This window comes from Triturus cristatus, chromosome 10 (genome assembly GCF_964204655.1).
Source record: "Triturus cristatus chromosome 10, aTriCri1.1, whole genome shotgun sequence".
NCBI lineage: Eukaryota > Metazoa > Chordata > Amphibia > Caudata > Salamandridae > Triturus > Triturus cristatus.
Genome location: NC_140593.1, coordinates 1,049,645,296 through 1,049,672,787, shown reverse-complemented (window position 1 = coordinate 1,049,672,787; position 27,492 = coordinate 1,049,645,296). Strand labels below are relative to the sequence as shown.

At 44.7% G+C, this 27,492-nt stretch overlaps 1 protein-coding gene across 2 annotated transcripts in view; it reads right to left on the bottom strand.

The window, feature by feature from the left end:
* The window catches only part of LOC146796544 (actin, cytoplasmic 3), a 34,817-nt gene extending 14,551 nt beyond the window's left edge, over window positions 1-20,266 (bottom strand). Inside the window, exons 1-4 of one of the 2 annotated variants that reach the window (XM_085629162.1) lie at window positions 20,178-20,266; window positions 9,473-9,604; window positions 3,569-3,808; window positions 2,224-2,662 (exon numbers count right to left, since the gene is read on the bottom strand). In XM_085629162.1, the coding sequence (XP_085485288.1) occupies window positions 2,224-2,662; window positions 3,569-3,808; window positions 9,473-9,595 (802 nt within the window). In that variant the 5' untranslated portion in view covers window positions 9,596-9,604; window positions 20,178-20,266. The remainder of the gene's footprint in view (window positions 1-2,223; window positions 2,663-3,568; window positions 3,809-9,472; window positions 9,605-20,177) is intronic. The other variant, XM_085629163.1, reaches the window with a different exon arrangement.
* Window positions 20,267-27,492: the final 7,226 nt, after the last annotated feature.

Genomic DNA, 27,492 nt, shown 5'->3' with positions numbered 1-27,492 from the left:
CGATCTTCAGGCCGCTGCGGTCATGCTTGACGCCGCTAAGGCCTTCGATTCCATCGACTGGAGTATATGTTTCACTTCTTGAGGAGAATGGGCCTTCCAAATGTTTTCTTGCGATGGCTGCAAATCCTCTATACAGACACCTCAGCGAGGGTGAGTGTTGGGGGCCTTACCTCAGACCCTCTCCGTATAGATCAAGGCACCAGGCAGGGGTGCCCGTTGTCGCCTCTCCTGTTTGCTCTTGTGCCCGAACCGCTGGCCTGTATAATACGTCAGCGCCATAGACAGGCTGCGTTTAATTTCAATCAACGCCCGGTCGGGATATCTATGTACGCGGATGATATGGTCCTCTTCATACGAGAACCGCAGACCCACCTATCGCAGGTGCTGCGGGAATACATCAGGTTTGGTCTTTTTTCTGGCCTCATGATCAATTGGGGAAAGTCCGTGATTATTCCATTAACCTCAGATACGCGTCCCCCCCCCCCCCCCTTGGAATATCCGTTAATCTGGACGACTGAACCAGTCAATTTAGGTGTCTGGGTACAAGGAAAACTACGGCAGGGCGCTGCATCGACTGGAGGAGCAGGTTGAGGGATGGGTGCATCTCCCGCTGTCTTTGGCAGATAGGGTTGCGATACTCAAAACGGTAGTTCTGCTGCGATTTTTGTACTTGTTCTGCAATATTCCCATTCCGTTAACCAGACATTTTTTCGCAATTGTCAGGACTCAACTTTTAAAATCCCATACCACTGTCGGGAATACTTACTCATGTAAAAAGAGGTACAACCCCAACAAGAAATTAACTCAATAGATGCGACGGTGGGGGCATGGCAGGCAATTGGCAGGATGGCAGGAAAGCTCCCTCTATATGCGCGGGCAATGCCGCTTGCGGCGTTATGTTATGCAGGAGACTGGTCCTATCAGGGCGCTGAAAGAAGTAGGAATAACTCATATGCGCAATGTATATTCAGAGGGCACGTCCGTGAGACACTGAATTTGGATTCATTAGCAATCCCATGCCGCTATTCACATACACGACACACCGACTAAAGCGAGCTCTGAAAAGTCACTATTCGAGGTTTCCGTCCGAACCGCCGATGCTTCTCTCTCTGCAGCTGCTGCTAGTGGTCCCTTTCAAGAGAAAATTACAAAGTTATATAAATCAATACAGGAAGAGGTGCGGAGGGGGTGGATAGTAGTCTAGAGCGTTGGAACTCTGCGCTAGAGATCCCCTTAACAGCGAAAGACTGGGAACAAATATGTACCCTTACGGGGACGTTATCTCCCAATGGTAATCTGCGTATCATACATCTGAAATTTATACACCAGGTATACTATACTCTTAAATTGTACAAAATGGGTCTCCGAGACTCTGCACGGTGTCGGAGATGTGGGCACAACAATGCGGACTTCTGCCATCTTGCGCGGGACTGCATAGCGGTGTACACATACTGGAAGGAGATGCTCAGTCCTATACGTAGGATGGCGGGAGTTATGATACAGTGCACGCCGACGGCGTGCTTGCTTTGTCATGTACCACAGATAAAGGGGGTGCTAGGTAGATTTACATGCGTTGCTCTTTTGTTAGCTAAAAGGCGAGTTGCTATGACCTGGGATGGTCGCCTCTGCCCTCGGATACCAGATTGGATTAAAGATTTATTATATTGTAGGAAAACTCTTGCAATTTATGCAGAGGAATTACCTTCTGCATCCAGGCCTAATGATCTTTGGGAGCCACTTCGGCAGTATTTGCAAGCTACTACTACTACTGATGATGATGATAATACTGAATCTTAAAATGTTTATGGTTGCCTGCTCTGCTCATGAGTCCTGTTAAGTCTGGTTGCGTGACAATGCTTGAACTGTGGATGGAGAATTGAAGGTGTACTGTCACAATATCTGCACTAGATATGCATCTGTCACCTGGAAAGGTTTCATTTTCTTTTACAATATGCGCCCTGCGTGGCGCAAATGTGTGCTGCTTCCCTTGACTTAATTTGAAATTTAATAAAAAGATTTAAAAAAAATAAAAAACTATATTGAGAAGCACATTTTGAAGCGCTAAACAAGAAAACATTTACCACCGAATGACCTGCATTCAAAGAGCAGCAACTAGTGCTCCAATTAAGGTATTCCTATACATACTATAAATATTGTACTTCACGTGCATATATTTCCTGCTTGTGTTCGAAGACTATGATACCGTGGGGCAGGACTACTCACCGAGGAAGGCAGGCTGGAAAAGAGCCTCAGGAGCACGGAACCTCTCATTGCCAATGGTGATGACCTGACCGTCTGGCAATTCATAGCTCTTCTCTAGAGAGGATGAAGAAGCAGCAGTGGCCATTTCCTGCTCAAAGTCCAGGGCGACGTAGCAGAGCTTCTCTTTGATGTCACGCACAATTTCCCTTTCAGCTGTGGTTGTGAAGCTGTAACCCCGCTCGGTCAGGATCTTCATGAGGTAGTCCGTCAGGTCACGACCAGCCAAGTCAAGACGCAGGATGGCATGAGGGAGGGCATAACCTTCATAGATGGGCACTGTATGGGTGACACCATCACCGGAATCCATCACAATACCAGTGGTACGACCAGAGGCATACAAGGACAGCACAGCCTGGATTGCCACATACATGGCCGGGGTGTTGAAGGTCTCAAACATGATCTATAAGTTAAAGAATTCAATTAATATTGATAACTTTACACAACCTGTCCCACTTCGAAGGTACTTCAGACTCCATGGTAGAAGTTCCACAAAATCTGCCCCCTCCACCCTAAAAATAGGCAGAGTTAAGGTCACAAGTAAAGGAACATGCTGCAAAAAAAAAAAAAAAACTACAATAATTCAAATAGGAACACTCAACTATTACATCAAAATGTACATAAAAATAAATACAATAAAAATACATTCTCCGTCAAAAGGAAAAAGAAAAAGTGTACAATGGGGAAGCGGAGGATATGGGAACAATTTTAGGCTACTCAGTAGTCAAACGGGCAGGATTCTGGATATTGTGCAATTTCCGCAGCATTTCTGAAACTTTGAGATTTGAAAATTGTCAAGTTATGCATTTTTATTGCATTTAAAAATAAATTAAAAAATAACTGTTTTAGAGTCAGTCAACATTCTAATGAATCCAGAATGCAAAAGGTAGCTTTAGACTGCTGGGTAATTCAAACTGGATTTATTTTAAACAGATCATTCCACATACATGCATATAGGCACTTTCCAAGCAAGAACTTAAGGTCGCTGCAAGATGGCGCTATAGAACTGCGCAAGGCAGTCTCAAAAAGGGAACTACACAAAACTAAAGTTATGGGATCAAACAGATTCACCACATCTCAAATACACACCCTTCCTCTTGGAAACCTGTTTTCAGTGTTTGGGTGTACTTGGAGAGCATATGTTCAATTTCTAATTCGCTCTCGTAACACTGGTTTTAAGAAAGATTAAAAAGCGTCCCAAACAGCTTAGACCTTGAAGTGGAATAACAGATTGGGCAAGCCTAGATAGTGAAGGATCCTCATTTCTGTGGAATTCCTCCAATTGTCAGGGGAAAATAGGTTTACCCACCTGAGTCATCTTTTCTCTGTTGGCCTTGGGGTTCAGTGGCGCCTCTGTTAAAAGTACAGGATGTTCCTCAGGGGCAACACGGAGCTCGTTGTAGAAGGTGTGATGCCAGATCTTCTCCATATCATCCCAATTGGTGACTATACCGTGTTCAATAGGGTACTTCAGGGTCAGGATACCACGCTTGCTCTGAGCTTCATCACCAACGTAGCTGTCTTTTTGGCCCATGCCAACCATGACACCCTTTGAAAACAAAAGTATGTCATGGTAAAAGCTATGAACTGCCAAAGGAAAATTCAAGAAAATTCCATAGTGGATGTTTATGTTCCAAGGGACATTAACTGAGGCTGGACAAGGTCGATAGGGAACCAGGTACATAAATATAAATTCAAACTGAAAAAGGAATTATAGGTAAATGGTACACCTTAGATAGCAAGCAATACAGGCACTTTGAACCACCACCATAACCGGGCTTCCTCAAACCACTCAAGTATATTTTCAGACAACACCGTAGTTAGTGCAGATCCTTTCAGATGGGAACATCACGCTTAATAAAGGAAGTCTAAGGAGCTGTGGATATCACTGTTCTCCATGCCTATTGAAGCAACACTATTCAGTGCAGGAGACAAATCAAGAAAGCAAGACCGTTCCATTGGGTAGGAAAATGCAGCAGCCTACATATAGTTCAAAAGCGCACAACAGGGACAAATAAAGTGTAGAATGGCTCATCCTTTCACTGATTATCCACACTTCATGACTAGATAAACCTGCACCACAAAGAAACTAATTTATTGTAGTCCGATTTAATGCAAGGAATAGAACTTTTTCATTCTGAGATTTACAGCTTTCCATTTCATGAATTATCCGCCCATCTATTGAATGGGTCCAGAGCTGAAGGTTTCCTCTGTTGAGAAAACGTATTCTGCCCAAAGCAGTAATGAATTAGGATAGACTAGACTGAAAGGTCACAATACCTCACGCCCTTGATCTGTTTGCCACTGGCTAGGGATGATGCAAGTGTGGTCGTGTTTGACATTACGCTGTTGCTTCACCCTCAGAGGAAGGCAGATTAATGTACTGTAACTACAATATTATAATCTCAGCAGCAACCTTCTCTTTATAAAGTCCACCCACTGGCCACCAGGTCAATATAGTCTATTTCAAAGACTTCGCCAACCGTACAACAGACTATGGCAGATTATAGCCCCCTGACCTGGTTGTGCTCCTCTACTGGACACGTAGTATGGTCTGGTCTTAAGGTCCCTGCGTCCAGCAGTGGTAGGGTTACAAGCATGAGAAGGTCCCCGCTCGACCAATATAATGTATCGTAAGCACATTAGTCACTCAAAATGGCCTGGAGCAAACCTTAGAACGAAATAGAAAGTAGGTGGGTCGAATTATATCTGGTTTGGTCTGGTTAGGTACTCCCATATGTATCATTTAAGTTTAACCTCCAGTCTACGGAGCTAGACTCCTAACATTTATATCAGAAGTGTTCCTGTGAGGTCACAAGTTGCCATACGGTTAGCCTTTGTGAATCCCTGTAACAACTTTATGTCCCACTGGGTTCTTAATCAAGAAGAGTTGATCTTGCATGTAAAGGAACCATTCCTTTGGCAAATCAGTGCACATTGCGAGTTTATTGGGTCCTTAATCTACTTGCAAAACAAAGTTGGTCCACCAAGAGGCATGTTTAACACATTTATCTCGCAATTAAAAAAAACTTACAATATTGCCAATTACTCCCACACCAAATGTAATGCTAGTGACTTCTGCCTTTATATGAACGATGCAATTGAAATGTACATTAGAATTAATACATTATGCTGAACACTGAAAGAGCCCAGATGACGTGGACCTACCTGTGTGATAGCCTACCGATTAGCTCAATGCGAATGATGTTCTAACCCTGGGCTACAGTATTCTTGTCTATACATCTTGAACATTTGTAGTATGCACTCGTCTTGTAGTAATTGTAATTTCATGAGCTTCTTAAATACAAAAGACTTTAAAAAAAACCACTGAAAGAGACTACTACAAATTTAGGATTTATTAGTTTTAGTAGGTCTATTAATTACGTAGTGCTTTAAGGTGTTAGTTTTTGAGATAAATATTTTCAGGATAAAAGCATTGCATTTGGTGTGCAAGTTATGGAATGCATTCTCAACCATAACTTGAAAATCAGTTATTCTCACTTTTAATTCCCTCCAAAAATACACTTTAACTGCTTCTTTTTTCCAAGTGTATTTTGAGAATTTGTCAGTAACTTTTGTCTTATAAAAATCTTATAAAACAAACTATTTCCGATATGCAACCCACAACAAGCAGCACCCCCGCTGTACACAAACTTGCTGACTACAGAGGATGGCCTCGCTCAAGGCCCTGCTTTCAACCACTGGAGGTGGTCCTTCGAGTCCCCACATCCGGTAATGCCAGCTGCAACATTTTCCTCCAAGTTGCAGACAACCAATCCGTTCATTACATGTTTGCACAACTGAAGTGGAATACCAGAGAAAGCGCCCTTGTCCTATCAGATAATATATTTTTCAAGTTTGACCCATTGAGTTCTATATAATAAGGTTCACGGACTACAACAAACTGTCCATATTTTTACATTTTTACTTCAGGATGCCCAGACAACACAATTTAACCGCTAACTTCACTACTTAATGGATTTACACCAAACTAAGCAAAGTCATGAGCAAAGTTCTACTTTTATACTAAGTTTGGTGCTCAGTTTTTTAGTATCAGAAAGAGCAAGATTTCTGTGGGAATTAAAACTGTTAAGGTCAATTTTTCTAGATCTCCCCAATTCTTAATCCTAACTTAACAGATCTGCATGAACCTTGCATTGTGGAACCCAAAATGGATGAACTTTAATGGAACTTTTGTATATTCAAGTGTCCCCAAAGTAATTTTTAATGCCTTTTTAATGGAAATGCTAACATAACCATAATTACCCAGGCACTATCACACTCTGCGTATATACATATACACACACTTTAAAGTTCCTATGTTCTCCACCTTCTACCCGATTGACGTAGTCTAAAATCAGTAGAACTGGGACATATGGCTTACAAACAGACAATTTACACAGCACTGAAATATCGGTCAGTCATTATAGATAGAGGAACCAGATACCAGATAGTTAGGTCAACGCTATGCTCTGAGATTTGGACAGTGAATAACAATTCTGGGCGAAACCACTAAACAGCACTACGATGTACAGCATGTATATTATACTGCTAAAGCAACGTTCCTTGCGTTAACAAATTACTTTGCTGAGCTTTCGTGGCGCTTTTGGGATTTTTAGACAGCACAGATCCCATCCATACACCTGGCATCAAATCATTTCCCACGTTTAACAGTACAGAGATTACGAAGTGTAACCTTTGCCCAGACTGCTTTAACAGGTGTAAAAACGGCAGAATAACGAAGAAAGTAGTAATACTATCACAAACTGACTCATTATGCCGCGTAATTTGGCTTTTCATGCCGCATAATTTAGTCAACCCTGCCACATAATGTGGCCCTCTCCTGCTGCACAATTTCATTGTGCCAGACTATGGACTTGCACACAAAGCCAGATCACTTTCCATTCAAGCCATATGACAATCAAACATCCTGCCAATCATGCACAGCGTATGTGTTTGGTTGCCTCAGTTGTATAAAGAGGGCTGCAGTAATAAAAATCACATGCACTATGTTTTTGCCTATATCTAGCCCCAGAGGAGCAAATCAGAGGGTGCTACAAAGCGAAAGGTGGGACGAATGATCAACCCGGTGCAGCTGCAATAAGAGTAAACCGGTTCACTTCAGCTACGCCTTGCATTTTGGTGAATTGAGATCTATGTTTGGAAGCATGGCCTGCACGGTCAAGCAAGTAGCTGACCAGGATTACTCACGCCGAGACCGGTTTAGGTTGCAAAAACCTAGCATTTTATTACATGTGAGGAGGTCTTTCGTTAGGAGCTTTTTAGGGGCTGGGGAGGAGGGGTGGAAACACGGATAGTGACCCAAAATTTAACAATTTGCATACATCCAGAGGGTAATGAAACAGGAAGCTTCCACCACTCAGGTTGATGTACCAGCGCATTTCAATGCAGATATTCTGGCACAAACAACAAACGTGGTCAACCCAATCACATCACCATGTGGTAAGGAGAGGCCACTGGCAAGGAGGGAGGGAAGGTGCAATCAACAGGTGGACATGGTAGTGTGGGGAGCAGGCAAGATATAGTGGGTTTTAAAGAGGGTTTCCTCAAACACACCTTGCTATTAAGTGTCATGCGACTCAAGGTGACCACAGTTGGGAAACTAATAATTCTTCCTGCATTGTTGCATCCAAACTGGTCACAAACCTGTGCATTGTTGATTCAGCTTTTAGTAGAAGCTGGACTAGGCATCAAGGAGTGGGTTGATTGCAAACCAGGTCAATAACTTCAGGGCAGCACAACACGGGACGAGCACGTGTTTCCAAGTTAAAAAATTTCCTCCAAGTAAGAGCACGCACAGACAATGGAGCACCCTGCACCATCTAGCGGTATTAGCTGCCTCATTACTAAACAGGCTAGGGACTAAGGCCTAATGCCTCTGACTACGTCCCCACCGGCCCACTTCAATGGCCCTATGGAATGTGAAGTGAAGCCAGGTGGCTCAGTGTTTTGCGGCAATTAGGGGGGAGCAGGAAGAGTGTTCCTTAATGGCAAGGTAAACAGTATAGGAGGTGGTGGGAGAAGTATACAAAGGAGAGGTTTGAAGTTTCCGGTCATGCCCATCTATTTGATAACAGTCATGCCCACCAAGGCAAACTTATAAGGTTGTCAGTGCTTTACTGGTGTATGAATGCCAGATTTCAAATCCCACCAGAATGTCCAATTAGCCTTTCTTAATTCAAAGAACAATCAAGTCTTGGGGCCCGGTTACACCTAGGGCACATTTTCCCCGTTTGCGCCATGGCTCTTCTTAAAACAGGTGCGCTGGGTCAACATTAGGAACGTGCACCCTACTACATTGAATGCACTGCCCCAGGGCAGCCGCAAACTCACGCTGCCCCCCAGCCAGCGCATTCAAGTGAAAAATAGAGCGGCTTTGAAGCAGCTGCTCCAGGTTTAACTGCAGTCAGCAACCTGTCTGCGCCTTTAAAGAGGAGAGATCCCTTTGCAGGCGGAGTGTGTGTGTGGAAGGGGGTTAGGTCAGCAGGACTTCTCTCCCCCCCCCCCCCCAAATGTCTGCCCCCCCCCCCCCCCCCAAATGTCTGCCATCAGTGCAACTCCTGAATGCTTCTTTGGCTGTGTGCCCACATTGATAATATGGCGCAGAGGCAAAGTGATTCTCTCTATTTGCATGGGGCCACACCTCAATGTAAAAGTGCACCAGCGCTCTATTACAGAAAGGCCCTTTCTGTAATACCAAAGTGCTCCAGGGGCGTGCAAAGTGGGTGCACATGCCCATTGCACCCCCGAGGCTCTTTCCATAAAATTGCACCTCCATAAAACAGCCTATGGCGTAGAAATAGGAGGTGAACAATGAGGTTTCAAGTTTTGGCTTTGTGGATAGTAGTTAGAAAAGCTACCAACAATCCAATGGGAAGAGGTAAGTCATGGGATAACTAGGGCTTTGGCAACTGGACGGGATGGTGTTGCACTGTATACTATTGGAGGATGCTGGTCTTTAAATACATATGGCTCATGAGTAGCTGGGTAGCCACTCCATTACTAGGAATGTTTTTTTTAAGGTACCTTGTTTTAGGAGGAGTTTAGTTTGACAAAACCTAGGAAATCGGATGACGACACAACCAGGGAATTGGACTCTGGATACAAACCTAAAAGGGTCCCTTCCAGCAAGCACAGTCTGGTTCAACTGAGTCCGCAAAGAGAATGATAATTCTGTCCCAGAAGTACTTGCCTGATGTCTTGGACGTCCCACAATGGATGGGAAGACAGCACGAGGTGCATCATCCCCTGCGAAGCCAGCCTTGCACATACCAGATCCATTGTCAACAACCAGTGCTGCAATCTCTTCTTCCATGATGGTCTACTGAAATGGAAATCACAATACAGGGCGGTTACGATTTTCAATCAGGTTCATATATCAGGAAATACAATCACTTTGTGCAAGAAGAAAACTGTGGCTTACTGCTCATATGGATATTCTCCTTTGGTATTTTAATCATCTCGCACCTCCCTATTAAATATTGTCCATTTGCAATAATTCTGTGAGATGCCTCTCCTTACCGTACAAAAAATAAGGGTAATATGTTGGCTCACAAGTGGTTGTCTTGCAAGCCTTACAGGATCCTAGTTTGCTTGACCAGACAGACAATGCTCAAAGTTTTTCTTTTCAGCTACAAGTTGGACAGAGTAGACACTTAAAAGTAGTAGGATTACAAATGCCACCTTTTAGTGATACACTTGGGCATTCATGATCATTCATGATCATTTGATTTCAATGCATTTCAAACAAATTTAGAGATCTTATACAAAAAGATACCACAAGCTCATGCGGGCATCTCCACTAGCATACCATTTTAACACCATGCAAGTTTTAAACAAATTGTCAACTTAGAATTATGTTTTGTGCAACAGGTTTTTACATGGTGCAGTACTGGCTTTTGCACTTCTTATAAAAACTTCATATTAGAAAGTCTTGCTTGTTTTTTTTAGAAATAGCCCGATTGCCAACAGCCACATTTAGTTAGCACGGGAAGTGCTTCCCACTCAATTCAAGACCAGAATGTCAACTGAAAGTTTTAATAGACAGCCTGTCTTCATGACTGCCTTTCCCAGGCACGAGAATTGAAAAGGTTGCTGCCATTTTCCATTTTAGGCTCCCATTGCGTTTAATTTTTGCAAACAAAATCACAGAAATTACTATTCTTCAGAAGACCAATTATCTGGGCTGAAGTTTGTTGTATTATCGGCTGGCTTCATCTATTGGTTCTCAATTGTATTTGATAGTTTTCCATGGGTCAGTTATGTCCATTTCCACTAATCTACGTGTGAAGCGCGAGGATCTGGAGTCATTTTGGTCTATGGTTGCTCGGTACCTCAAGAAAAGTTGGAGTTTATATCCCACTAGTTCATGCAAAGGTCCTCTGGGTCCAGACTGTCCTGTGCTGTAGAAGGTAACACGGGTAATATTTACTATATTCATTGAGGTACTGGGTGATGTGGTTGCTGACTGGGAAGTCCCAATTGATGCCAATGACACCAAACCACATATCCAGCATTTCAGGAGTTGCTTTCTCTTCGCTGAGGCCTCAATCAAATAAAATGGAACACTAAAATGTGTCAATACACTTTAGCAATATAACCCATATTCCACAAGGGGCATTCCCCTGCCAGACCTCACGTCACTTATCTCCACTGTGTTAAGGGAGCAGACACAAACCAACACTGCCATCTCCTCTCCCTTCCACAGGTATGTCCCAATACCAACTCAAACTAATAGTTGGAGGCCCTGGGACATTCTGAAAGTGAGCAGGACCACCTCCAAATGCATGATCAGGAGATTTTCTAAAGCACTAAGATGTGAAAAAAAGCGTTCTAGGCATCAAACTCTGGCATTCCTGCACAAAACAAACGTTCTCCATTTTCCTGAGTCACTAAGCAGGGATATCATCTTGTGAAAGAAGTTTACAATTTTCGAAAGGCAAAAGTAATGCTCCATGAACAGATGACATTCAGCAGTAATGTCCCAGGTAGAAACCTTGTTTAAAACTGTTCAATAGTAAACCGAACGGTTAAAAAAAAAAAAAAAAAAAAAAAAAAAAGGGGCAGACGTTTGACCTGGATTCCTACCTGTGGATAGCAAAGCCACCTGAAAATCCCTCATCCCTTGCTTTTACAACTCATGTGAACCAAGTGTGAAAAAAGTTCCGGGAGGGGGGTTTATCATTAATATGGATATTCTTTGCAAGGCCAAACCTTTTTACATTTTAAGGACTGCACACTGTTTAAACTCTGTATATTAAGCCCCAACTGATGGTGGGTACTCTTTACTGCGATTATAGTCTATTATGAAGCCTACTTTCTTTTTTAGAAAGAGGAAACAAAAATGGTTTATGATCATAACAGCCCCTGTGCACAGCAGGCGAAATGGTAATATCCAGATTGTTGGGTACCAAGCATGCAGGCTGGATGTAGATCAGTCAGTAGCCTACAAAATGGAGCAAGCAGTGGCAAGTAAGTGTTCGTGTTGTTCATCAAGAGACTCTTCTGCAGTTTAACAGCAGACCCCTATCTCAATCACTGGCACCCGAATAGGGCTGCCCACTATCGCCCCATCCTCTTTGCTGTGCCATAAAGCCCAGGGCAGCAAGGCTTGGAAGAGGACTCAAGTGATTGGTTCAGTAGCCATTAGTATTGCTCAATGCCGATGACATCACATACATGAACCAGGTGAGTCCCTCAACTGCCATATGAGACTTCTTAAGGGACGGTCGATTATCTGACATCACCATCAACCAGGCAAAAATAAACTCAGCGACAGAGTGCGCACTTGACTCCCCCCCCCCCCCTCCCCCTCCCCCAAGTGGTGCACATTAAGATACCTTGTGATAGGGTGAGCAGGTATCTTGACACCTGCTAGATGGAATAAATATGATGCCGCTATTACTATGTTAGAAGATCAGCTGCAAACTTTATCAAACTAGCACTGTCCCTAATGGACCAGGATGCGGTGGCGAAAACTACACTGCCCCGCTTTCTTATACCAGTTTCTCAATATTACCATCTCCTTGACTAGGTACTTTTCTATAGATTACGATCCTACGGGGGTCAAATGGGCACGGGCTGTAAAACAACCCAGACTGTGCTGGGAGATGCTCACACTACTGTTTGAGCAAGGGAGCATGATGGCTCTGGATCTCAAGCTGCATTATCTATGTGTGCAAGCACACTGCATTATTGGTGTCATCCCACCCCATTTCAGCTGCAGTTGAGGCTGATGAGGCCCAGCCCTGCCACTGCAACAGAATCTGTTCTCCGGCAGGGATACCCGCTTAAGAAAGCAACCGTGCGGTGCAGTCTGAGCTTGGCATAAACTCAGAGCTACAGTGTGCATTAAACGGCTCTGTGCATCCAGTATTCAATTGGTGGACTACCCCAGACTAGTACCCAGGGGACAAATTCCTTACACTAAATAGCATTTAGAATAGGGACCATCCACCCTTTAAGGTTTTCCTACAGTCTCTCCGTGAGACCTGTAGGACCGTAAACCGATTTCCCAGCCCTCAGCCAGCGCGAACCTCACTGGCTTTGGAGTCGGTCATGCCCCTCCCACCCCAAATGTTTCTAACTACAATTCTATATTTAAAAAGTTATTACAAATAAAGGGGGAACCAACAAGTCTTACTGAAACATTGAGAAACAAATTTGGCCTATTCATGGGGCAAACAAAACTACTAGTGATTTGGAGTGTAGCACCTTCTGTGACCAAAGCCTTCAAAATTCAGCCAAGAGCAATTTATCTACTGCTGCAAATGACCAATCCTGGTTTAGCTCAGTAATGCGAAGCAGACACCTGGCGGGCCACTGAGTGCGAAGCAGCAATGTGTTTCTGCCTGTGCAGCTGCTTGCAGTCCTTGGTTTGCCCCCAGTCTACCTGCATGGGTTCTGGTGCAAAAGACATTCATGAGGAAGAGATTGCATCCTTTGACACCGTCTCCAAGCATACGAGATGTCTAGCACCACATATCTAATCTAGGTGTGGTTCAGACAGGATGTTCATCCACGAGAGGCCAGGTGACGGCGGAGCGGTGCTTCTGTGTTTAGAGGTAAGCAGCACATGGATGCCCCTTCAGCATGCGTCTATACAGAAAGTAAACCAACAATGTAGGGAAATTGCGTGCAGCGGTAAGCCTCAGACATCAGTATATCTTGGGTCCTCCTTCACTGTCCACAAACTGGACTACACAAGCTCTTCTCAAAAGGCCCTATATTAGATCTGCCCAACACAGATGAACAGTAACACAGCCAAACAACCCCCTCTCCCCCCCACCCCTGGTACTTGCAGCAAAGATTCAATTAGGGACCATGTGCTCAACTGGACTCCCTCCTGACTGTTTTGAAGTTTCCCAGATTTTGATAGCTCCAACCCACCATGGAAAAGATTTGATCTCAGATACCTATATGACATATGCCAATGAGGTACATAGCAGGTCCTGGTTTCTTTTTCAAAGCATAGACAATTAGAGTGTGAGAAGCTGGCCTGGTATATGATGTCAAGTAATTAAAATGGGCACGTTGCACCAGTCCAGGCAACCCTTATGGTGTTTTAAGAGATCTTCGACAACCACAGAAAACTCTCCAAGCGGTATCTGTGGAGAGCAGCCTTCAGGCATAGTCTTGGGAGTGTAAATCAGCTTGTTTTACCAGAAGGCAATCTTATAATATAGATTAAATGAAAGGGAACCGCACAAGGTATTTATAAAAATGTGTATTTATTAGAATATACTCTAAGTAACAGTATCACCCACACAGATATACACAAAACACAATACTGTAGCAAAGAAATCACAGTAAATAGCACTAATATACAGTTGGCCCGGGGCGGGGGGGGAACAAACCATATACTAAAGTGGTATAAGCACCACGACTCATTCAGGACGAGGTTAAGATGACGCAGAATTGCTGGGACCCCAAGGAAGTACCAGAGGTAAGTAGATGGGGACCCCACGGAGTGCGTGTGCAGTGTGAACACAAACACGTGCTCCGTACAAGTCGCGTTGGATTTTTAAAGATTAGGGACCCTTACCAGTGGACACCATGGACCCCGAAGAAACCCTGTGAAGGACAGAAGGTTGGAGAGCCACCCCTCCCGTGGATACCGAAGTACCCAAGTTACCTATCCCAGGGAAGCGGGGTGCATAGGTGTGAAGTGGTGTTGGAAACCGCCGAACCTAATGGAGGGCTTCGGTTAAGTGCCGCTGCTGGAAGACGAGAAAGTGTCCGTGGGAATCCAAACATGGATTCTGGATGAAGAGTACCTGAAAGCAGAGGGGAGAGAGTCTGGGTCACTGGAGTGAACAGGGGCTTGGTTGACGAATGCCCACCGATGCCAGGTACTTCAGGATAGTTTGCGGTTATCTTGACTGCAGCTGTGGGGACCAAGCAACGCTGAGGACGACCAGGAGCCTGATACAAGCTGTCCCACGAAGGATGTCAAGGGCTGCAGGGTCGGTGTCCGGCAGGAGCACCAACAAGCCTTGGCAAAATCAACCCATGCAGGAGGTCAAGATGTTGCAAGAAGAGGACAAGCAAGGTCCAGGAGACTCACCAGTCAGGGGTGTTAGTACAAACCTGGAGCAACCAGGAAAGCCCAAAGACGTAGTTGACCCTCCACAGGACCCAAAGGTCAAAGACACTGGAGTCGCAGGAGGACCTTGTGCAGCTTTAAAAAACAGGCCATGGAGCACACTGTGCAATGCGGGTGATTATCTTTCTAGGAGAAGTTGCCAGAGGTTGGGGCTACTTGAAGCCCAATGCACTTGTTGCATAATTGCCAACATGCATTTGCACTTACAAAATTACTCAGTGCACAAGGGTTCGGGTATTGCAGCCCCCACGAGGGATACTGGCCTCAAACTCAGTGAGGTCAGCTCAGGCCTCGAGAGGCGTAGAAACCCACCTCCTATGTTGAAGAACCCTTCGGAGTCTGTAGGAGCTCTGGATCAGCTAACCGGCCAGCAGTGTTGCAGTGCCTGCAAATGCAGGGGAGTGACTCCTTCACTCCAAGGTAGATTATCTTCAAGTGTCTCGTATGCTCCACAGGTCCTGCACGGATCCTGTACGGCGCACAGGCACAGATGATGCTGCAGACAGAGGGAGACGAAGTCAGGCCCAAACAAAGACCAGAGTGCCCAGACGGTCAAAGTGCAGTGGTTTCAGTTCTGAATCTTGTCCAAAACTAATCTGAAGTCCTACAACCAGGTAAGCCCTCAAGAACCCAAAGGAATAGGTTGGGAAGATTCAGAGGACCCTCAAAGGGGAGGGTCTGGACAGGGAGGCAGTTACTCCCATGTCCTTGATCCATTTTCACACCAGAGCAGGAGCCAACAACTCCTAGGACTGGTTTGCACTGGACTATGCACAGGGACACCAAATGTGCCCCTCATGCAGACTTCCAGGTGACGGCAAGCGCACCCACCCCAGCCCCAATACACTAAAACCTGTCTGGGAGGTGTTCCACCTGCCTCTGCTCAAGCTTGGCACAGCAGCAGGAGGGCAGAAACGTCTCTCTGGTCGGCAGCAACTGTTTTGTGCTGTCCGGGACTAGAAGGCTGCTACCGGTAACAGAGCCACATGGAAGGTACTTCCAGAGGGTGGAATCATACCTCCCACACTGGTTACCCGTGAGGGGGTATGATTCCAACAGGTTTGACATCAAACACGATAGGGTTTGTAGCAGCCGTTTTAAAGATTGTCATTGCACGGTCACGTAACGCCCCTACATATTACTAGATGGCTGCTTTACTGACAACCAGGGAGGATAGACTCAATTGGCTGCAGGGGTGTCCTACTCATGCAGGGGCACCCTCTCACTTAGAAAGCATTCTGCCCTCCGGATTGTAAAGGCCTGCTATAGGGGTGACTTATAGGTTTACTATATCTAAGGGTTACTGCATTAAAAACCTACATCTTAAGTGGCACAAGTACCAACTTACACAGGCTGCAATAACAGACCTGTATTTCCATTTTGCATGTTCCCTCATTGGTGGCATAATACATGCTTCAGCCAAAGGGGGGGGGGGGGCCTCTGAGCTACCTATGCCCTTACCATATACTAGGGACTGACAAGGGTACCCCATTATCCAATCTGGAGTGTACCGAAGTACAGAACAGTTTAGGTAGAAAGCAGATAGACTAGGGTTCTGATTAGCAGGATCCCAGTCAGACTAGTGAAAAAAAGCATCACATCAAGTAAAACGAGTGGGTAATCATAAGAAGCAGATCCTACTTTCCTATACTGAGGTCAAACTGTCTGGAAGGGGCTCATGAAGTCAGATATTTAATTAATGCCATTACCCACCACGTGAAGGACCCTTAAGGTGGATGAGCTCTGGAATCCAGTACAGTATTGAAGCTCTTGGCCTTTCCCCAGAACCTGTGAGCAAACTCCTCACAACGTTGCCCCTTAGTTGGGAAATCTATCCCTTTTCCAATCGGCAACATCTCCAGTTCCAATAGAAAAATGAATGCCAGAGAAATACACAGAGGCTAGGCAGTCCTTTACTAGCCCCGCCACATCCATAAGGGGCCACCTTTAAAAAAATGATTAATTGAATTGTGTTGGGCACCAATTAATTGATGATGCCGCTGTGAAGTGATGGAGGACAGCTTGACTGTTTGCAGTGTTGGGGAGGGGTGGTGCAAACAGGGCTCCCCGCATGGCTGTGTTAGTGGCACAGTAGCCTACAAAGGTGGGAAGGGACCCGAGCAGTCATGGAGAGGTGGGGCCTGGGGACTCAGTGGAAGTACCAAGAGCTAGCTTTCAGGATCCCCAACAACTACTCTTCCTAATTTATCTATGAAAAACCCCTGAAGTTGTCAGGAAAGTATTTCTTTGCTGCTAGAGGCAGACCTCAATTTTTAGGTCGCAGTCTACCAGACAGCGCAGCGGAGTGGTATGCGAAATAAATCTTGAGGCGCTTCAGAAAGTGGACCTGGGAACGCAGTCTGCCTGCTGCTTTACATTGGCTTTGTAACTCACATTTTCTGGTTTTCCATTTGCTGATTTTGGCTCTCCAGGTTAACTTCTTCCCTCCCAATACCAAAACCTTATTTACCAGTATCCTTCGGATGAGCTCCCTTTCTGTAAGCAGGCCTGTAAACCTTCTCATCACATTTGCTGGGCATTCAAAGACCAGAGTCTGGCTGTGTCTTCGATGGAGCCTGGTGTTTACTTTGCTTTTCGGCTCACTTCAAAGTGAGAGTGTTTATAGGAAAGAGGAATACAGGTTGCCCTCCCCAAGGAGTAGAGGTGTCATGGTTCTTTTAATGGCTTTCCCCGTTAGATAAGAATGTGTGGTCCTGGGAAATTCCCTTTTATCCGTCATCTAGCTGTCACACACACACTTCTGTTGACCCGACACTGAAGGTATTTGAGCATTTTAAATAAGCACTAGTTACATTACACAGTTTGACTATTATTAAGCAATGGGACATTTAGTAATTCAGAATCACAGGATGTTGAGCCACCCCTATTCATATTGACTACAGCTAGGATAGATAGATATCACAAGACACTTACTCAGACTTCAGATTCTTGCCTTTCATGCTGGTTTCCAGCCATTTCATCTGAGTAATTTGTGTAGTCTGGTGTTAGTCTGCAAAATGTTTCCACCACAGTGACATCTTAAAGAAGGTGCATGTAGCTACATCGCATGCAATTCAGTCTGACAAAACTAACTTTCTGCATAATGATTCACCAAACAGGGGTTTTAAAGTAGGAATGAAAACTAGGACTATGGCAATAAGAAACTTCTAGCGCACTTTACTAGTGAGAAAAGGGCAAAATAAAGAGGAAATTACAAGCTAGCGCCCCACATAGGTTAAACGTGTTTGTGTAGCAGATTTATTCAGGATTACATTCTCAGTGAAGGTGTGATTGAATGTAGCTCGTGTCACAGATAAGATCGGATATTTATGCTTGCTCAAAAGGACTTTTTGAAATGAGATTTCCATTCTTTATCAACTATATCTGTAATATTACATAGGGCTATGTTGAAAGATGCGGTTTAAGTCAGCACTATAAAAAAAGCAAACCAAATCAACCTTTCCTCCTTCAAAAGTTGATGAAGATTAGCTGTAAATTAATAACACAGTTAATTGGCAAAAATAGCGACATGACCAGTTATAAGAAAAGGTATTGTTTAGAGGGTGTCTTCCAAGCTTTTCCATTTAGTGCCATGACAAAGTGCCGCAAATTTAAAATATAAGACAAAACGAGCCCATTTACTATACTGATCCATAAAGACTATTCCAGTTTAACCTTCACATAACTTGCCACCTGCTGATCACATGGGGATACAATTAAATTATGTTTTTACAGGAGCATGTAACTTGTTGCATCAAGACACGGTATGCATCAGTGAGTTGTGATTTTTGTTCTGTAGCCTGGCACTGTTAGCTCCTCGGAGCGCTGTTAGGTGGTAATACGAATTCAAAGCATGCAATGTTCTGTAGCTTGCGTAGACCGCAAACTGCTTTTTTTAGCCATGATTCTGTACAATATGACTAAAACACCCTGACAAAGTCAATAGATCTCACTTAGGCGAGACCTATTGGTTTTGCCAATATTGGTCTTAAATGCCCTCTTAATCATTAATGGACTCAGGGAAACCCACTCAGTCATTGTTGGAATCTAGGGACCACGCCCTAAGCAATTTCGATGAATAAAACTGCTAAACAATACGGAAACAAGCATTCAAAGAAATACACAAGTGACTGAATATTTTAGTTAATTCAACAAAACAAAAAAAATTCAATTGAGGCCTTCATTAATAGTTACCATATTCTGGTCATTGCACTTTGCACTGCTCCCCCAAATCAATCTGAGGATACCAAATTAATTTCTCAACTCCAATTTCAAATATTCACATTTATAAAAAGTTTTCAAACTTTCAATTTAACATGTTCCTTCTTTATTTATAAACACTATTACTATTTAATTTTCTAAGCAGTCGTGGGGCCCACCCCGAGTAAGCATCGCGAAAGCCCAATGGTTCGTTTTGTGCCAAGCAAGCATGAAGGATTTTTTAAAAAAAAGAGTTCTTAACTCTTAAGCCATAACAATTCACAACTTCGAACACCCCTAAAATACACTTGGATAAAACAAGAAGGGAAAATGAAAAGACGAACAATGTAGATACAAAGATACTATACACTACACTGAAAGTGAGAGAAGGCCCTGCAAATTGCATAACTTATTTGAGAGACTTTAAACCGAAGGCTTTCGAGTACAAATTTAAGCAAATAGTGCTAAAATGTGCACCCGGCACAAAGGTCGACCCTTACTGGACAGAGCAAAATGCATTTGATTATTTCACAAGGGCACAGTAGAAAATGGCAGAGAAACGTGCGGCTTTCAGCCAAGTTATGAACAATACAGTACGTAGCGGTCTCCGACAAGCATCACCTTCTATATGAAATGAAAACACGCCTCAAATGTGAACATTTGTAAAGTAAGAGTATTACAGGTGTTTATTGATGCAAACTGACGGAAATATTTTTTAAAGCGGTGTATGTCCTTGGTGATTTAAAAAAATATATATTTTTTTTTAAAACACACCCTTCCTCAAAACCCTAATCGATTTTTGATAAAGATCACTTTTGCTTCCAATGATGACAAGCTGCATTTAATTAACGGATACCCTAATAATTTATATATTTTTTTAAACACTGCCCTGAAGTCGGTCATTCAACAGCGTAAACGTGATGCAATTGCGTTCTACAGTTTTTAATAACATATAAAGGGCTGGGCTGCTAAAGGATACTGGCTGTGTAGCTTTCATTGCCGAATACGTGATGCTGACGCGTCGAATAAATACACAAATACTTAGAAAGAACCACCATTAATAAATTCTCAAGAGTACTTGATGTCGACTTACCGTTAATTTTGCGCTACCAAGGCTGAATGACACAAAAGGTGGGAGCTGGGGGAAAAGGTTGCCGCTTGCAACAGTTACCTTTGGAAAAGAACGTCAGAGCTACAGAAAGGAAGGGAATGCGCGTGCGTCGGTGTTTTATCGTTTTCTCGCACGCCTGACTGATTCAAGAGCGTGCACGCGTAGCCATACAGAGTGCGGAGGATGCTTTGACGTAAGGCGTGGGCACGACGGTAGTTTCGGAGTCACGTCCATTTTAGGAACAGGCAGGAAATAAGCATTCTTATTCTTCAACCAACGAGGAACATGGCTAACATTAAGCCTGATCTTAATGTGGCGGTCGTGTTTTCTCTCCCATGGCATGAGACAGCTTTAACGTGCGCGTATTTCGTTAACAATTCATTCGTGAACGCGCACATGCTGATGATCTCAGACCTGCAGTGCTGTTTGTAACGGTGTCGCGTGTCCTCGCGCATACAATGGTCGCATTTGCCCTAAGAACGATGTAAACTGAACTTCGCAAAAGGTGGTTAGACTAACCAGGTAAAGTTGTTAACCCCTTCGCTGCTAGGTATTTCCCCCCCCCCCCCCCCCCCCCCCCTGCCAATCCTTTTTTTTTGGCTATTTGGGGTAGTGTGCGCTTAGGCCCCTGTAACTTTTTGACCACAGGTAGCCATGCCAAATTTGCGTCCTTTTCTTCCAACATCATGGGGATTGTAAAGGTACCCAGGGTTTGTGGAATCCCCTGGAGGGGCCCCAGAAATTAGCCAAAATACAGCTAAATTGTGTTTATTTTGGGAAAAATTGGAAAAAAGGGGAAGCGTCTGGGTTTTTCCCTGCAAATGGTATCAAAAAAGGGTTTGTGGGGCTGAAATCACCATTTTCCCAGCTTATAGGGAATGCAGACTTTTGTCAGAAAACTAACATTTTTTACACAGTTTTGGCATTTTTCTGGGACATAGCCTATTTTTGCTATTTTTTGTGCTTTCAACCTCCTTCCAGTTAATGGGAGAAATGGGTATGAAAGCAATAATGGATCCTGGAAAGCTGTACATTTTAGAAAAGGAGTCTAAATTCTGAATTCGGCAAGGGGTCATTTGTGTATATCCATCAAGGTTTCTTTATAGAAACTAACAGTTAAATATAGTAAAAATTGAAAATTAGTTGAAAAAAACAGCCTTTTGTGTCTACGTTTTCACTTGTAACTTCTTCTAATTATGACAGCTCTTTGAAAGCAATATACCGTTACATCCGCTGGACCCTTCTGGTTGTGGGGATATATAGGACTTGTAGGTTCACCAAGAACCCGACGAACCCAGAGTCAAAAACTGAGCAGCAATGTGCAATGGCTTTTTATTATGTACCGGGTATATATCAATTATTGTCGGAAAATGTATACATGGAAAAATCGTTATGAAAGACACCTATGTATTTCTGAAATGGGAACAAATTATACAGTTTAGAAACAGTAGATATTTGCACATTTTCGAAATTGGGAATACTCATACTAGCATGAGAATTATCGGTCATTTTTCAAAATGACTTCTTTTTTTACACAATGTCTTTTATTTGGAAGGCCAGAAATGCATCGAAAGTCAATAGGTAATAACAGTTGCTTTACAAATTTGAATTACCCTAAGTCTCCCGATAAAAATGGTACCTCACTTGTGTGGGTCGGCCTAGTGCCCGCGACAGGAAACGGCGCAAAACGCAACGTGGTCACACCTCTAATTTCGCAGTGAAAAATTACCTTTTTTTGGCAAAGTGCCTAGCTGTAGTTTTTGAGTCATAGCTCTGCCGGCACCTAGGGAAACCTAGCAAAACTAGACGCCCAGGGTAATCCAGGATGGGGTGACTTGACTGCCTCCCACCAGGTTCTGTTACCCAGAATCCCTTGCAAACCTAAAAAATTGGCAAAAAAAACACATTTTCCCCACATTTCTGTGGTGGAAAGTTCTGAAATCTGCGTGGATCCACAAATTTCCACCCACCCCGCATCCCCCAAAGTCTTCAGAGAAAAATGGTACCTCACTTGTGTGGGTCGGCCTAGTGCCCGCGACAGGAAACGACGCAAAACGTAACGTGGTCACACCTCAATTTCGCAGTGAAAATTGACCCTTTTTTGGCAAAGTGCCTAGCTGTAGTTTTTTAACCCTAGCTCTGCTGACACCTAGGGAAACCTAGCAAACCTATATATTTTGAAAACTAGACACCCAGGGGAATCCAGGATGGGGTGACTTGACTGCCTCCCACCAGGTTCTGCTACCCAGAATCCCTTGCAAACCTAAAAAATTGGCAAAAAAATCAAACTTTCCCCACATTTCTGTGTTGGAAAGTTCTGGAATCCGCGTGGATCCACACATTTCCACCCACCCCACGTCCCCCAAAGTCTTCCGAGAAAAATGGTACCTCACTTGTGTGGGTCAGCCTAGTGCCCGTGGCAGGAAACAACGCAAAACGCAACGTGGACAAACCTCAGTTTCGCAGTGAAAAATGACCCTTTTTTGGCAAAGGGCCTAGCTGTAGTTTTTAACCATAGCTCTGCCGGCACCTAGGGAAACCTAGAAAACCTATACATTTTTGAAAACTAGACACCCCTGGGAATCCAGGATGGGGCGACTTGACTGTCTCTCACCAGGTTCTGTTACCCAGAATCCCTTGCAAACCTACAAAATTGTAAAAAAAAAGAATTTCACCACATTTCTGTGGTGGAAAGTTCTGGAATCTGCGTGGATCCACAAACTTCCACCCACCCCGCATTCCCCAAAGTCTTCTGAGAAAAATGGTACCTCACTTGTGTGGGTCGGCCTAGTGCCCGCGACAGGAAACGGCACAAAACACAACGCGGACACACCTCAATTTCGCAGCGAAAAATGACCCACACTTTGGCAAAGTGTCCAGCTGTAGTTTTTGAACCATAGCTCTGCCAGCACCTAGGGAATCCTAGCAAACCTATACATTTTTGAAAACTAGACACCCAGGGGAATCCAGGATGGGGTGACTTGGCTGCCTCCCACCAGGTAATGTTACCCAGAATCCCTTGCAAACCTAAAAAATTGTTAAAAAGACCCACATTTTCCCCACATTTCTGTGGTGGAAAGTTCTGGAATCCGCATGGATCCACAAATTTCCACCCACCCCGCGTTCCCCAAAGTCTTCCGAGAAAAAGGGTACCTCACTTGTGTGGGTTGGCCTAGTGTTCGCGACAGGAAACGGCACAAAACGCAACGTGGACACACCTCAGTTTCGCAGTGAAAAATGACCCTTTTTTGGCAAAGTGCGTAGCTGTAGTTTTTTAACCCTAGCTCTGCCGGCACCTTGAGAAACCTACCAAACCCACACATTTCTCAAAACTAGACACCCAGGGGAATCCAGGATGGGATGACTTGACTGCCCCTCACTATGTTCTGTTACCCAGAATCCATTGCAAACCTAAAAAATTGTCAAAAAAACACATTCTCCCCACATTTCTGTGGTGGAAAGTTCTGGAATCTGCGTGGATTCACAAATTTTCACCCACCCCGCGTTCCCCAAAGTCTTCCAAGAAAAATGGTACCTCAATTGTGTGGGTCGGCCTAGTGCCCGCGACAGGAAACGGCACAAAACACAACGTGGACACAGCTAAATTTCGCAGTGAAAATGACTCTTTTTTTGGCAAAGTGCGTAGCTGTAGTTTTTGAACCCTAGCTCTGCCGGCACCTTGGGAAACCTACCAAACCCACACATTTCTGAAAACTAGACACCCAGGGGATTCTAGGGAGGTAAGGCTTGCGTGGATCCCCCAACGTTTCCTTACCCAGAATCCCCTACAAACCTCAATTTTAGGTGAAAAATGCACTTTTTTCACACATTTTTGGGTGTGAAAGTTGTGGCATCCCCAGACTGACACAAATTTCCTACAACCCAGCGTTCCCCCGGGTCTCCCGATAAAAACGGTGCCTCATACGTGTGGGAGGCACAAGTACCCGCGACAGGCAAGGGCCCAAGGCGGGGCTCCTGGGTTTTTGGCCCGGTGCTCGGCGGCCACCTAGTGAAACCTACCAAACCCACACATTTCTGAAAACTAGACACCCGGGGGCTTCCAGGGAGGTATGGCTTCCGTGAATCCCCCAACGTTTCCTTATCCAGAATGCCCTTCAAACCTCAAATTTAGCTGAAAAAAATCACTTTTTTCACACAGTTTTGTGTGGGAAATTTGTGCCATGGCAAAAATCTCCACCTCTGGGCCGGAAGCCCTGCCTCCGGCCCGGAAGCCCCGCCTCCGGCCCGGAAGCCCCGCCTCCGGCCCGGAAGCTCCGCCTCTGGGCCGGAATTTCCGGCCCGAGTGCGGACGTAAAGTTAGTAGTCGTAAATCCATTCTGTGAATACCAAAAGTAGTAAGTTCATTCTGTGAATACCAAAAGCAGTACGTGCATTCTGTGAATACCAAAATGGTAGTAAGTTTAGGATTTTGTCTTAAGTTAGTTCTGTGAATCGGGCCCTATGATCCTAACAGACCCAGGGAACATGGTAGAAAATCGAGTTTAGTATGCCTGAACTCAGAATAATAAAATACATCTTTTAGTAAAGTTTATTTTAATATTCTGTGTTTGCAAATACCACTTTTAGAAAGTTGGTATTTGCTTGCTTAACCATTTCAGCCCGCCTCTGCTATGATGTGTATCTGCCTGTCTGGTTTGTGTGAGTGACAGGGCTTGGGAAACCCAGAGGGGCAGGGCTAGGTAGCCTGGTGGTGAATAGAGAGATTGACATCCAGATGGGTGGGAGGAGTGCACCTGGACTCTGAATAGGGCTGTGCTCTGCCACCACAATGCTGGCTCCACCTCCTGTGGAGCGGCTGATGTCTCTGCCCTGCACCCTGAATAGAAATTCAGAGTCATGTCAACAAAGTGCTCAGGAACTGGTTTGGACTGGGCAAAGGCCCCTCTACCCCAGAGGAACAAAGGAATTAGGGGTATAAGTATTGGGACCCTGCTCCCAAGAAATTAGATCCTGCTTGACAAGAAGAACCTCTGCCTGAGGAGAAGGAACTGGGAAAGCTGTACGGAGGAGTACTGTCCCTGACCTTGTGGATTGGCCTGCAGTGGTTGCCTTGCTGCTGAAGGAGAGGAGAAAGACTACAAAGACTTTATTTCAACTTGTGGTTCAAAAGATCTCCAAGGGCTTGGAATAGAGCTTGCCTCCTGCTGAATTCTCAGGAACAACAGACTTCACCCCCCAGCTCCCCAAAGTTCTTTGGAAGTGCCTGCTGCTGTTGTTGGGCCTTCTGAGGGACTGAGTGTCGCAAGGAGCTGGAAGCGCGACTCAAGGAGGAGAAGCGTGCCGCCATCGGAGCTGCTGTCATCGCATCTCGTAAAGTGTGTCGCCGCTGCAGCATCACATCGAGCGGAAGCGTCTCACATCATCCAAGAAGTGTCTCGCAACGCCGAAGAAGCGTGTCCCCATCGCAGCCATCGTAGCTGACGCATCGCACCGCATCGAGAGAAGAGTCTCGCATCGAGGAAGAAGCGTGTCGCCATCGCAGTCATCGTAGCTGTCGCATTGCACCGCATCAAGAAAAGCACCTCGCATCCACGGAGAAGCGTGCCGCCGTCGGAGCTGCTGTCTTCGCATCGCGTAAAGGGGTGTCGCCGCTGCAACATCGCATCGAGCGGAAGCGTCTCGCAAACGTCGGAGAAGAGTGCCGCTGCCAAGGCCGCTGTCGTCGCATCGCGTAAAGGGTGACGCCGCTGCAGCTGACGCATCGAGTCGAGTCTTCTCGCAAACATCGGAGAAGCGGAACTCATCTGGAAGATCTTCACGTCTTTATTTCTTTGCACCAAAAACTTCATCGCATCAACATTGTTGCAACACTTTCGTTGCCCTGCGTGTCGCTTCTAAAAGGTACATTGACTTAAAGTGTCGCATTTAAGAACTTAAGAGAACTAAGCAAACTTCTACCATCTAAAGTAACAGTATTGTGTATTTTTGTCGTTTAATGGTCTTGTGGTAACTCTATATAAAGAATCCTTATTTTTAATATAAAACCTGTGTGGGGTCCATTTGTAGTGTTGTCACTTGGTTACTGTATGTGTTCACAAATGCTTAACCTATAACGCTCTGAGATAAGCCTTGTCTGCTCGCGCCAAGCTACCTAGAGGGTGAGCAGGGGTTATTTTAGGAGTGTAACCCTTTACCCTGACTAGAGGAAAGGTCCCCTGCTTGTCACAAGTACCTACCTGTGCCAACCAGAGAACCCGGATTCTAACATTGGTGGTCAGCGGTGAGGATTCTGGACTTGCATTTGTGACTCATTACAGTAATTGGTGAACACTACTTAGTGAGTACAGACCTTAACGCAACCAATACTTGTTGGTAGATTCTTTTTGGGACTTTCTATTTTTGAGTACTGCCAAACTTAACCATGGTGGAGAAAGCAGCATCCATAGTCTCTGTGAATACTGAATTTGAATGGGAAGAAGAGAAATTGGATAGCTACACTGCCAAGCAGCTGAAATTCTTCTGCAAGAAATGTAATGTTTCTACAACTGGATGCAAACATAAGGCAGAGTTCTACAAGGCGCTGAGGGCCTGGGTAGAAGCAAGGAATGCCACTGATAATGATAATGCAGAGGAGTAGCTGGATGGGCCAGTGAGTCCAAGAGGAAGGACAACCCCTCCCCCTGCCGGTAGCAGTGTTTCCAGTAAAAACTATCTCCAGAGGAGCTGGCAGATAGGAAAGAGTGTAGGATGCATGAATTGGAGCTGACCAAGCTCAAGTTAAGTGGGCAGTTAGAATTTGAAATGCAAAGTAGAAAGCTAGCCCTAGAAGAAAAAAAGCTACAGTATGAACATGAAAAGGTTTTGAGGGAGTTGGAGCTGAAGGCCCAGAGTTTAGAAATTGCTTCCTCTGGTGGCAGCACACCGTCAGTGCAAGTAGAATCAAGGGTGTACATACCCAAAGATGTGGTAAAATATTTTTTTTTAAATGATGACATAGGGCAGTGGTTCAAAGCCTATGAAGTAGCCATGTCTTCCCACTGGGTCCCTGAGAAGGATTGGGGAGCAGGGTTGTGGGGACGGTTCCTTAGTGAGGGGCGGGACACACTGCCAGACTTGCCTTCAGATGATTATAATTCTTATCCCCATATGAAGGCAGCTTTGATGGCTAGGTATGGGTTGACCCCTGAGTTGTATAGACAAAGGTTCAGGGGGTGCACCAAGATTCCAAACGTACGTATGTTGAGTATGTGACTTTTTTTTGCAGAGCATTGGATGGTTGGGTGAAGGGTAGTAAGGTTAATGATTTTCAAGGGCTTCTTGATTTAATGACATGGGA